Below are 12217 nucleotides of genomic sequence, written 5' to 3'. Positions count from 1 at the left end.
GTTACTTAATGGCAATTCAAATAGCTATATTGCGAACATCTCAACTGGTGTGAACGATTGAGATGTTATCCAAAACCACATGACCAAAACGACTCAGTAAAGACATAGACTAAAGGCAGCAACAACACTAGTTGCAAACAGCTAGGGTTGTTCATTTCCAGTGCAGCTTTGCAGTCATTTAAAGGGTAAGACCAGTCTCACATGGTATACATGTTTTTCAAAACCAAATGAACGAAACGAGTCAGTATAGACATAGAGCGGAGGCCACGGTAGCGCAGAGGTTAACATGTCCGCTTATAACGCTGACGAGACTATGCAGAAAACATTTTTTAACGGAGGTTTTACCCACCTAAAGATGGCGACATCCGTAAGGTACTATGCATAGAAAACATGTAAAAACTTTTCTCCAAAGAGGTGTGGCACTGGGGCACGCGGTTCAGATTCGGCTATAAAAATGAGGTCCCTTATCATTGAGCTTAAACTTGAATCGGACAGCACTCTATGATATGTGAGAAGTTTGCCACTGTTCCTTAATGGAATGTTCATGGGCAAATTTGCATTTTAATTAGACATAGCATAAAGAAAGCAACAACACTAGTTGCAAGCAGCTAGAGTTGTTCATTTCGAGCGCAGTATTGCAGTCATTTAGGGGGTAAGACCATGCTCACATGGTATAAATAGAATTTTATCCCTCTTTGCGAGTAATTCTGGAGTAACAAACATAGATTCCGGCCAACCCCTTAAATAGAGGCCATTGGAGTCTTTTCGGAGCATCATTTTTGATCTTAAAGCACCATATTTTAAAATAATTGTGATTTTCTTTCTTTTTTCAAATAAAAAATAGCGCTTACCTTCCTTAATAACCTTTTTCTTGTTTTTGCATTATCGTATACTTCTAGAAAAAAAATTTCAAACCTGTTTTTCGCTCCATCTTGCCTATATATGATGACAAAAACTGGTATTCATTTAAATAGAAAGGCTATAAAAAATTTATTATTGATATTTGCAACAATTGAACCATTATCTATCCAATTTATTGTGCATTGCTCCCATTAAATGGCCAACCAAAAATTTTTGCTGTTAATATGTACTTGATTTCAAGTAAAAGAAGAAACTTTTAGAAAAAACAGAATAAACATCTCAATTTTATTTTTAATAAAATCACAATTAAAAAAAAAAATACTACACTTATCTTAAGTACTCAAGTTTCTCAATACTATAAACGCCGCTCACTCAGTGAACCACACACACACACAGAGACACAGTCTCCTTTACAGTTCATCTTTGCTCGTTGTTGTTAAGGTTTCCATATGAAATTTTTTGAATTCCTCATGATTTCTTACATGGGTAGCAGCCTTGCATACCAAACGTGCAAATTCCTTGGCATCAAATGCATAATTGGTAAATTTGGCATGTGCACCACCCTCGGGATGGTGTCCTTCATCTTCGGGATATACAAGTTCACGTTCCTCCCATGTCACATAATAGACCCCTCGCAAACGGGCCAAATCTTTATAACAATTTGGATCTTCACAATTGTAGAGTTCGAAAATGGCCGCCCATTCTGGCAGAAAGAGTAGATGAGTCAAACCGGCACCATGCATGCCTATTAAGATATCAGTGTTGCGGGTAACTTCCAATTGTTGAAGAAAAGTTAAGTCCCTAAAAGAAAAGGGGACAAAAATCAAAAAACAAAAGTTTATTTTTCATTAAAAGAAGTAAAAGGAGAAAATGTTTTAAACCTCTGAACTCTGTTGGGTCAGTCAAATAGCGGGACTCTCAGTAAGGGCTTAAGGTTGCAGTGTGTTGTACACTGAGGCGGCAGCCCTTGCCGATGAAGGAATCCATCGAGTCAATCCAGTACGTACAACCAAAGTTGAACGATTAATCGGGGGTAAGACCACCAAGGTGGTGGTGAAACCACCAAGGCGGTTATCCTTATCCTACTTACCCTGCCCGCGGTCTGCCCGTCAAATAATGGATATCTGACTTCAATTGAGCGAGACACAAGGAAAGAAGGCACCTACCCGTGATAGAGGGCCTTGAGATGCTGAATAGGAAGCTAGCCACGCAACACAGCGAGCTAAAAAGGCGTTTTGTAGAGATGGCGAAAGATAGGTCTTATATTGGACTCAATCAAGAGAGCATTCCTGCAGGTTTTACAGCCGACCTAATCTTTTGCGACGAGACCAAAGTGATTCCAGCCGTCTCCTATGGGGAAACCAAAGAATCAACGAAATTAGGAGCCTTCTTCGTCTGAACCGATAGACGACACCACGTAGGAACATAAGCCATATCGGATGGGTTTGGAAATCGTCCAGGTTTTTCCGAAACTCTGGAACCCTTCGCTACAATTCACTATCCGGGTCGCTCAGATGTAGTGTTGGTGACTCCCGACGTTACAGATGTCTCTCATATACAAAGCAGTGCTAAGGCGCTGCCGGTTGTTGAGGGGATGATAATGAAGGAGATTATAATGCGGACTGTTTCTTCGTTTGAGCCTTATAAATCGACCGGACACGATGGTTTATCGCCTGCCATGCTGCTGAATGCAGGGTCGTATGCCATCCGGCTTCTGGAAAGGATACTTAGGGCTTGTGTTTTGCTTAGCTTTGTGCTGACTGTATTACGGGAGTTTAGGGTCGTTTTCATTCTCAAGTCAGGAAAACCGAGCCACGCCTTACCCAAGGACTTTAGCCCAATCGGTATTTCATCTTGAAGACACATGAGAGACTGTTTGACGCGTACATCAGGGATCTTTTCGACCCATCATTGATAAGCGGCTACTAGCATGCCTACACCAAGGGTCGTTAAGTTGATAGTGCCCTCTACGACGTTGTGGGTTACAACGAGGGGAACTTAGAGACAAGCAACTTCCCTTTGGCGACATTCTTGGATATAGAAGGGGCTTTTAATACCATGGAGTTGGGGTCCATTCGTCGTTCTCCGGTTGGTATATGAATCCCCATTCATGTAGTGAATTGGATTGATGTTATGCTGAACGACAGAATAATCAATGCATCACTGGCTGAGAGCTCGGTGTGGAAGATTGTGACTAATGCATCACTGGCTGCGGACTCAGTGTGAAAGTTTGTGACCAGGGGGACATCACAGGGAGGGGTTTTATACCCTCTCTAGTGATTCCTGGGATGGGGCTCTCAGCTCTTTCGGTGAGGAAAAAGTGAAGGTTGTTATCTATGCTTATGACGTTGTCATTTTGATTGGCGGTCGGTTCTCTCTACCATCACGAATATACTTCAGGGCGCTCTACGGATATCCACTTTCACCAGAAGGAAGAAACATGACTTGTTCAGGGGACTGGTCCTTGATGGAGTGGAGCTGCCGCTCTCTCGGTAGGCTCAATACCTTGGCGTTATTTTTGCCCAGAATTAGAATTGGAGAAGAGACTTTAAGTAGAGAGTCAAACGGGGACTGAATACGTTCCACTCATGTCGAAACCCGATAGGTAGGAATTGGAGACTTATCCTAGGGACGGTCCACAGGATGTACACGGTTGTGGTTGGGCCGATCCTCGCCTATGGGTGCCTGTGTGGCACCGGGCACGTGAGGGAGAGGTTCAGGGTACAGCGACGGCGCTGATATTGCTGGCGAGGAGGAGTGCTCCGAGAGCAGCATTGAATGCGATACTTTATTAAATACCATTGTTCTTGTACATGGACTGCCCTTAGACTGAGGGATCCAAAGTTGTGATGCTCTTCGGGGTTTCGACATTTTTTTTCTGCGAAAGGCCGCTGTCTCGGGACGAACACATGGCATTGGCAACGCGACGGGCTATGTACCGGGTGGATGTTTCTTCGATTGCGATCTGGAAGTTGTCTTCACGGGGAGGGAGCTTTGAACTGGTAGAGTCCCGCCTTTCTTGGGTTCCTCTTTTTTCCAGGGATGGGTCCAAGTTGAATGAGGAAATCAGGGCAGGGATTTTTGTTGAATTCCTAGGAAATAGAAGTCACATAGCATTATGTAGTAGGATGTAGTGTCCTCGGGGATTGGATTGGTTGTGATCCTGAGTCAGAAGTGGAGGTCCTCTTTGACTGTGACAATTTATGTGGACAGTCAGGCGGCTCCGACATTTGGGGGCTGCTGTCAGATTGTGCTGTATTCCGGGCCAACAAGGGGTGGCGGGAAAAGAGCGGCAGACGAGGTGGTCAGATTTGAATGGACTTTGGACTTTGACTTTGTCGGTGCGAAGCCGATGGTTAACCCCTTTTTTGCTAGCTGTTTGGGGTGAAGGATGCCTACTACGGCGAATGCATAGACTTGTCTTGGGCTGACGGTGGGGCTTTAAGGCTGCCAAGGCTCTGTGAAAGAGGTTCTCCGGAACGAAGACGTCGATAGTACTCGAGTTGGGAAAGCGCGATCTTGGACCTTGTTGGTGGGAGTCCTAACCGGTCATTGCGATAACAGGTCGCTGATCTCGCGATGGGATGGGGACGATGAGGATTTCTAAAGGGTTTTTGGGCATGAGGAGGAGTGTCAATGCCCCGCGATGGCAGGGAATGTGCGTAGGATTATGGTTGAACAGCTTTTATCTGTGCTCACTAGTCTTTCGACCGCTGACTCATTTTGGATTTCTGTAATAGCCTGCGATGGCTGAAGGGACGGCTTTTTAGACGGTGAAACTTTCTACGATATCTAAGTCGGCTTTTCATTTATCTTTCTCTATCTGCTCTCTTTTCTTTCTCTCAATTCATTTCTTTCTGGGATACACAATGGACCAAAGGTCTCCAAATGAAGCGTTTTGCAACTGCGGTTGCCAGACGGGTGTTGTTGAACCTAACCTAACATAAGTGTCGAGTAGCACCTGGACATTTGATGGGGATACTTTTATGGTACACCTCAGCTTTATTGAACAACCCATATTTCCATATTCAAGATATGAGGTCTCCCAAGATATGAGGTCTCATATATTCCATTAATACTCACTTGCCTTACTTTAAAGCACGACTTTACCGCATTTTTTGCCACTTACCTTTCATAGGAGATTTTTTTGATAATAAAATTCTCATTCTTGCTGATTTCCTGCAGCAATTCGTCTTCATTCAAGGCACGTCTGTATTTGGTGCGTCGCGACAGAAATGTTACCCGGATTTTATTGTCTTTCGGTTCCTCAAAAGGAATTTTCAAACGATGTAGTATGAATTCCGAAAAAGCTCTAAACAAACCACTTTTCTCACATCCTTGGATCTGGAAAAACAAGATAGCTTTAGAAACCATGCCAACTTCCAACTTTCCATCTTCTACTTACAATAGGTGTATTGTAATACAGGCCAAATATCATACGCGGCAGCAATGGAAAGACAATATTTCTAAAACATATGCGTTTGCCTTTAACCTGATCCAATGTCCACACGGGATTATCACTGAATGCCTTAAAGGTATCCTTGAAGGGTGAATCGTAGGGATACGTTTCCCATACAATAATTTGTGTATTCCTATCGAACACTGAACTATGAGTTTGATTTACAAACAGCGTGGCATAGAGATTAAAAAAATCGCAAAAATGATGGTACATATTGTAGGTGGCATCGATTTTCATGGCAAAAGTGGGCGTATTTATGAACATATCACACTGCTCATTACTTTCCTCAATGGGTTCAGTGGCTTCTATGAAATTTCTTAGCTCGGGCGACCATGACTGCAAAGCTCCCATGTGATCCATTTGAGATTTCAAGCGCGTTTCATTCAACTGACAATAGCCCTGGATCTGTCCCTTTTGCAGGACATCCATGTGATAGCGTATGCGTTCGTGACGCTTGGCCAAATCTCTAAAATCCAACATAAGATAGCGGCCTCGACAAAATCTCAGATATTCAGTGCACTCCAACGAGGAGTCGGTTATGAGTTTGGGTTCACACATTAATTTCATTTCATTGATTTGATGTTTGATGTAGCCAAAGTCGGCCTGTTGATAGAATGTTTCAATTTGTGATTCCTTGTTGCGCACCCATCCTGTATGAGATCCTGGGCAAATGGGAGTCTGAAAACGATTCTCCTTAGTGCAATGCGATTCATGGCCCCAACAACCTTTGTTATCTTTCTGTGAGATCTTCTGCAGCAGTTCCGTTTTGTTTTGACATTCCTGCTTTACCTTATCGAATGTGTTTAAGTAGCGCTTCAAATGCTCCAGTGGCAAATCCGGCAGTGTAAGGCTCTGGTCTGTGGTCTCACAACTACACCAACATGATAATGGTGTTAACAATAAAATGCTGCTCACCGTTATCGCTAAGCGGGTGAGTAATGGGAGCAGTTTCTCCATTGTTTATGGTATTGCTTCACGAAGATTTCTCTAATTTGGAATACAATTTCTTTTGCAAGTCCATATAGGTACAACGATTTGAATAGAACTCGTTGCTGTGGTTTGTTGTTGTGAACAATGATGTCTGTGTATGCTTGCTTTTGTTATGCGGTTCACTGCTCCCGGCCAAGTCACACTCACTACTTGGCCTTGGTTTTTGTGGTGTGGCAGAGGCAAGCGCACCAGCCACCACAGATTTAGAATGTTACCGCCAGCAGCCGTATAACGTTGGAGGTTATTCCGTGATGACCTCACACTTGAATTTGAAGATTTTAAAGTTGTCTTCTCTACACAGCTCGGCGCTGTGTAGCTTGTAATTATTTGTTTACTACCAACACGCGCCTAAACACGCCATTAATGTACATACATACAGTCAGCGTTATTGCTTTTTCGGACAGACTTTTGTTTGTTAATGCTCACGCTAAGCTAAGCCGGCTTTTTCCACATAGTCAATCAATCAAAAAGTATTTCGTCTTCAGCTGCCTATGTCAGCTAAAAATTATCTCAACAATGACGGGTGTATGGTACGTTATGATGCGCTTAACTTTACCAACTGATAGATGATAGAGCTGCTCGATGTGCGATATGAAAATCTGGTTTCTTGTTTCTGCCGCCACTGATTTGTGTACTCTGTTGCTGTGGTGGTGGACGCTGCTGCCTTAACATTCTGTTCTGGTTCTGTGTATTGTTTACCTACCTTTTCATTTTGCTTATTACTCGGTCGTGCTATTGTTCTTTGTTGTTGGTAGTACCACATTTGGCATTTGTTTGGTGTTTAATGGTTGCCTTTATGTTTCAAGTTAGCAATTAGGCTAGCGGCTGCTCAGCTATATTCCATTCACTATTTGTTTATTATTGAGAACACGGAGAGCGGTATTATGACCGGGCTCTCTCCTCTTCCACTGCCATTGGCAAAAAAAAAAAACGAGAGCTCTTGTGTTTATCTTTCAAACAGGTCGGGATTTGTTGTTTACAAATGACATAAAACATATGTTGTAAAAAATTTGCCAGCTTTAAAGTAACACAGGGCGTCTCGTTTATACCAAAATTAATAACCCAAGTCTTTATGGTGTATTGACACATTGTATTCCATCCCTAATGAACCAAAATAAAAAGCCATTGACAATAATTTGCGTTTGCCTTTTTTGATATATAGATAGGTATTTGTACCCAGCCGAACAGTAACAAATGTGTATTCGTCGATATTTATAGAGGGTGGCTAGAGTATTGTGAAGCATGTGGAATGTGTATGAGCTGGCACAATACTCCATACTCATTGAACATATATATTTTTGTGGTATCCAAATCCATACACAAAAGAACCTCTCGCTTAAGATCATGCAGATCCACCTCAAGGCTTCTGGGCGGTGGATAACTATCCACAAGATCACGATTTGGATGGTCCCTGCGATAACAGCCCAGATTTTATTGCTTGGGCAGCCAGCATGTACAATAGTTATGTCTTAGCAATGGTAGGATCTTTGTCTCTTGATGGAGGTGCTCCACGAGAGAACTGAGGACACAGCCCATCGCTGTTCGAAGAACGGCATTCTGACAGATCTGAATATTATTCCACTGCGTTTCATATTGCTGACGAGATCACACTGGCGCTACATAACTTACCACAGACAGGCCAATTGCTTTGTACGTGGTCAATAACGATGCTTTGTTAGCAACCCAATTGATTCCAGCAAGTGACTTGAGGAACTTGTTTCTACTTTTGATTTTATCGCAAATTGCTTGCAACGCAGAGGTTAGTATGTCCGCCTATGACGAAGAACAACTGAGTTCGAATCCTGGCGAGACCATCAGAAAAAAATTTCCAGCGGTGGTTTTCCCTTCCCCTGACAACATTTGTCACTCCAAAGGTGTCGCACTGCGGCACGCCAAACAAATTTTTGTTTCCATTCTCTTGGTTGTTATCTTCTTTCTCGCATATTCTCTGCTCATGTACGCACAAGTATACACACACGCACACAATTTGCATTGTGTGTGTTGGCAAAAAGTCAATCAGCTTAATGCCGGATTTCACCGTATGATTTGTGGTTGTTCTACAAATGAGAGCACCTTTAATTGTTTCGTCATGGGTTACTGCAAAGGATACAAACTCAAGTTTACCCATACATTCCGAAAATCTTTAATATGTATTTAAATATTGTTATATGAGGCAGTGTACGCCCTTATTTGCTCTTCACTGTATGCCTAAAATATTTGACATGCAACACCCTGTTAGTAATTTTAGGCCAAAAATACCATCAGCTGTTTTTCAGCTCAATGTCATATTTGACTTTTACAACAACTTGAAGGGTATTTTGTATATTCTTCAAAAGAACCAAAAGAAAAAAATTAAAAATTCTTACCCAGCGGGATTCCAGCAAGAAATAGATATTTGCTTGGATATCCCAAGGTAGGAAACAAGAACCCCGAGGAGAATAAATAAACCCACAAGGAATACATTTAAAGAATATCGACAGTCATCCAAAGACGAAATGAGGGATCCACCTAAAACGTAAATAGATTTGCACATATACTTTTCAGATTTTGATGGTAAATATATATTTTCTTTTTTTAAGACTGGGTATTACCATCAATACTCCGGGTAGTGGAGCAAATTCTGGAGCTCCCTCTACTACGGGAAGACAGAATAGCCTGGAGGACATTAACTTGGACTCGTTTCTAAAAACCTCCAACTATGAAGATACGGTGTTAGTTAGATTTTACTTTTGTTCCTGCTAAACAAGTCTTTAATTTTTCATTTTTAATTTTTATAGGAAACAATTGGATATTTATTACGGAATTGGTGAGCTATTAATCAATTATAAATTGCGGGCATTTATTAATTGTTCGCAAATTATATAACCTTCAACTAATTGATGATGTTGAGAAGATGTACTATACTTGACTTTTTATTGAGGCGGCAGTGTGTTTTTGCGAACGGCAACCACAACACATGTTTCTGCCAAAAACATTACAAGCATATACAAGTTTCGGGCTCTAAAGAGGCAATTTTTGTATGGCCAATCTAAAATTATAATGACCTTCAGTAGAAACTTGGTTTGGCAATTTATAGGTCCTGGCATTATGGTATTTTTATGATGATTTATTAAAATTTTATCTTCCAAAACCCCAGAAACCTGTTGTCGAAAACGATTTGGTGTCAGTCTCAATTCCATATGATAGGAATATAACTTCTCCCAAAATTTTGTCCGAGTATCGAGAGTGTGAGAGAGCTAAAAGTTTGTTTATGTTTACAAATGTCAAAGTAAATATAAACAGCTATAATAAGCTAGCTGATTAGAATTTTTGTACAAACAAGAGTTTTGTTGTTATTTTTGATTTCGCTTTTAACCAAATGATGCTTAGTGAAAGTGATAGTAGAATATTAAGTCGGTATTTTAACACAAAAATAATCTTGAATTCTTTAAGACCTATATTTTGCTTTCTTTTAATTGACGGCTCCTGGTTTTATTGGTTGTAATTGCTCTCTTGGTCAACTCTCTGTTCGAAAAAATGTTCAATATTTTCTTTAGGGGTATAGTACCAACTAGAGCAGGGCTTCCCAGCCCAATTTGCTTTGCGCCCACCCAAAATTTTTCGCGCTCGATTTGCTCAAAATAATCCCCTCCCCCAACCCCGCCTTCCTTTGAGAAAATGCAAAACAGCTGCAGATCGGACTATATAGCAGCTATATCGTAATATGGTTCGATCCATTCCGTCTTCGGCTCAAATTTCAGCGACATCGGGTAACAAATGCTCTTGTTTTGGGCTTATATATATATATATATATATATATATATATATATATATATATATATATATATATATATATATATATATATATATATATATATATATATATATATATATATATATATATATATATATATATATATATATATATATACTTTATGGAGTCGTATATAGATATTTCGAGGTGTTACAAACGGAATGACGGATTTAAATAATGATGAGTAAAAGGTACAAGGCACCACACTGTTGCAATAAAGGTTGTAAACGGTTAACAATGGTAGACATGCAACAAATTATTGATTTGCACTTAACTTCTACTCATTTCATACTTGGGTTGGTACGTTCTTTTGTGATAATTTGTTCACATTTTGTTGAATTTTAAAATTTGTGTTCTTTTAACAAATTTAATTAGTCAAAACCTGCTCTTCCTGAAATGACATTGCGCCGCCAAGAGGTTCCAGTCTTGGCGACCCCAAGAGGTTGGGAAGCGCTGATCTAGAGGATTTACATAAGTAAAACTATATTTCTTTTTCTAATAGCATAAATTGTCTACTTTTAGTCAAACGCCAATTACTGCACTTCCAAAGTCCCATAACTGGTCTTTTTCCGGTCATGAGCATAGACCAAGAAGTAGGCAGTGTTCGAGACAGTGTTTATTGTGCATCAGCTGTTTGGAGTCTGTATCAGGCATATCGGCGCATAGATGATGATCGCGGCAAATCCTATGAACTTGGACAATCAACAGTTAAATGTATGCGTGGTATCCTAGAGTGTTGGATCAAGCAAGCATCACGTGTTGAGCTATTCAAACAGCGACAATCAAATCAACATGCCTTGCACAGCAAATTTCATTTGCACACAGGCGAGATAATATACTCCGATGATCTCTATAATCATTTGCAAATCGATGTGGTGTCGTTGTATATAATATTTTTGGTGCAAATGATAACATCGGGATTGCAGATAATATATACGCAGGTTAGCAAAAGAAAAACATGTAAAAAATTAAGATATCAAAAATATTTTTTTAATTACAGGATGAAGTAGCCTTTATACAAAATTTGGTCTACTATGTGGAACGTGCCTATCGTACTCCTGACTTTGGTATGTGGGAAAGAGGTTCAAAATATAATAATGGCACACCTGAAATTCATGCCTCGTCCATAGGTATTTCCATGTTGTATAGTAGTGCAATGTATGAAGAGATTTAATTTGTTTTTGGTTTGTTTACAGGTATGGCCAAATCTGCTTTGGAAGCCATTAATGGTTGTAACTTGTTTGGCGAAAAGGGTGCTTCCTGGAGTGTTGTATATGTAGATATTGATGCTCACAATCGTAATCGCAGCATTTTTGAGACCATGCTGCCCAGAGAGTCAAGCAGCAAGGTACGAGAAAATTCAACTTTATATTTATTAGGAAATTTATTAAAGCCCTCAATCAAAGCAGTCAGGTGAATATCTATCCTGTTTGTAATGCCAATTAGCTAAGGGAAATTTCATTAAGAAACAAGCGCAAACTTCTCTCATATCATTGCTGTTTGATTCAGAGTCTCCCAGAATCTCCGAAACAAGCGGTGGGCAACTCCGATTGCCAATCGCTTGTTTTGGGACCCTCTGTCCATTGTGTTTGTTCTACAAAGGAATTAAATAAGAGAAAAAAAATTGAAAGTAGGGGAGAGATTGCTCCACCACATAGACGCGCACATGTCAGGTATGGAAAATACAACATTTTAAATAGTACTAAAAAGGCACTTTTTGGTCCGGAAGGGTACTTTATGTTTTGCATAAAAATTTCAAAAATATTCGAGTGCAAACAACAACAAATTTTGCCCATGAATATTCCGCTAAGGAATAGGGGAAAACTTCTCACATATCAATGAGTGCAGTCCGATTCAAGTTTAAGCTCAATGATAAGGGGCCTCCTTTTTACAGCCGTGTCCGGACGGCGTGCCTCATTGCGACATCCCTTTGGAGAGAAGTTTTACATATCATAGTACCTCACAAATGTTTCCAGCATTAGAAGGGGAAAACCACCGCTAAAAATTTTTTCTGATGGTCATAGACGGACATGGTAACCTATGCGCTACGGTGGCCTCCGGATTGTACATTGATAGTAACCTAAAAACGGATATCAGATACTCAAATTTTGAGT

At 40.5% G+C, this 12217-nt stretch overlaps 2 protein-coding genes across 7 annotated transcripts in view; one reads left to right on the top strand and one right to left on the bottom strand.

The window, feature by feature from the left end:
* Positions 1–1115: 1115 nt before the first annotated feature.
* Positions 1116–7231, bottom strand: LOC106084903 (EGF domain-specific O-linked N-acetylglucosamine transferase). The gene is made up of 3 exons (XM_013248869.2): positions 5267–7231; positions 4991–5205; positions 1116–1662 (listed from the first exon to the last, which is right to left on the bottom strand). Exons 1-3 carry the CDS (start codon positions 6275–6277, stop codon positions 1272–1274), a joined length of 1617 nt encoding a protein of 538 aa, XP_013104323.2. The 5' UTR covers positions 6278–7231; the 3' UTR covers positions 1116–1271.
* Positions 7232–8592: 1361 nt separating this feature from the next.
* Positions 8593–12217, top strand: part of LOC106084898 (probable phosphorylase b kinase regulatory subunit beta) — a 32207-nt gene continuing 28582 nt past the window's right edge. For all 6 annotated transcript variants that reach the window (XM_013248860.2, XM_013248859.2, XM_013248857.2 and 3 more), the window contains exons 1-6: positions 8593–8825; positions 8890–9021; positions 9088–9116; positions 10626–11044; positions 11104–11233; positions 11300–11451. In XM_013248860.2, coding sequence (XP_013104314.1) covers positions 8806–8825; positions 8890–9021; positions 9088–9116; positions 10626–11044; positions 11104–11233; positions 11300–11451 — 882 coding nt within the window. In that variant the 5' untranslated portion in view covers positions 8593–8805. The remainder of the gene's footprint in view (positions 8826–8889; positions 9022–9087; positions 9117–10625; positions 11045–11103; positions 11234–11299; positions 11452–12217) is intronic.

This window comes from Stomoxys calcitrans, chromosome 3 (genome assembly GCF_963082655.1).
Source record: "Stomoxys calcitrans chromosome 3, idStoCalc2.1, whole genome shotgun sequence".
Taxonomy (NCBI): domain Eukaryota; kingdom Metazoa; phylum Arthropoda; class Insecta; order Diptera; family Muscidae; genus Stomoxys; species Stomoxys calcitrans.
The sequence above is the reverse complement of the archived record's forward strand: the minus strand, read 5'-3'. Positions and strand labels throughout refer to the sequence as shown.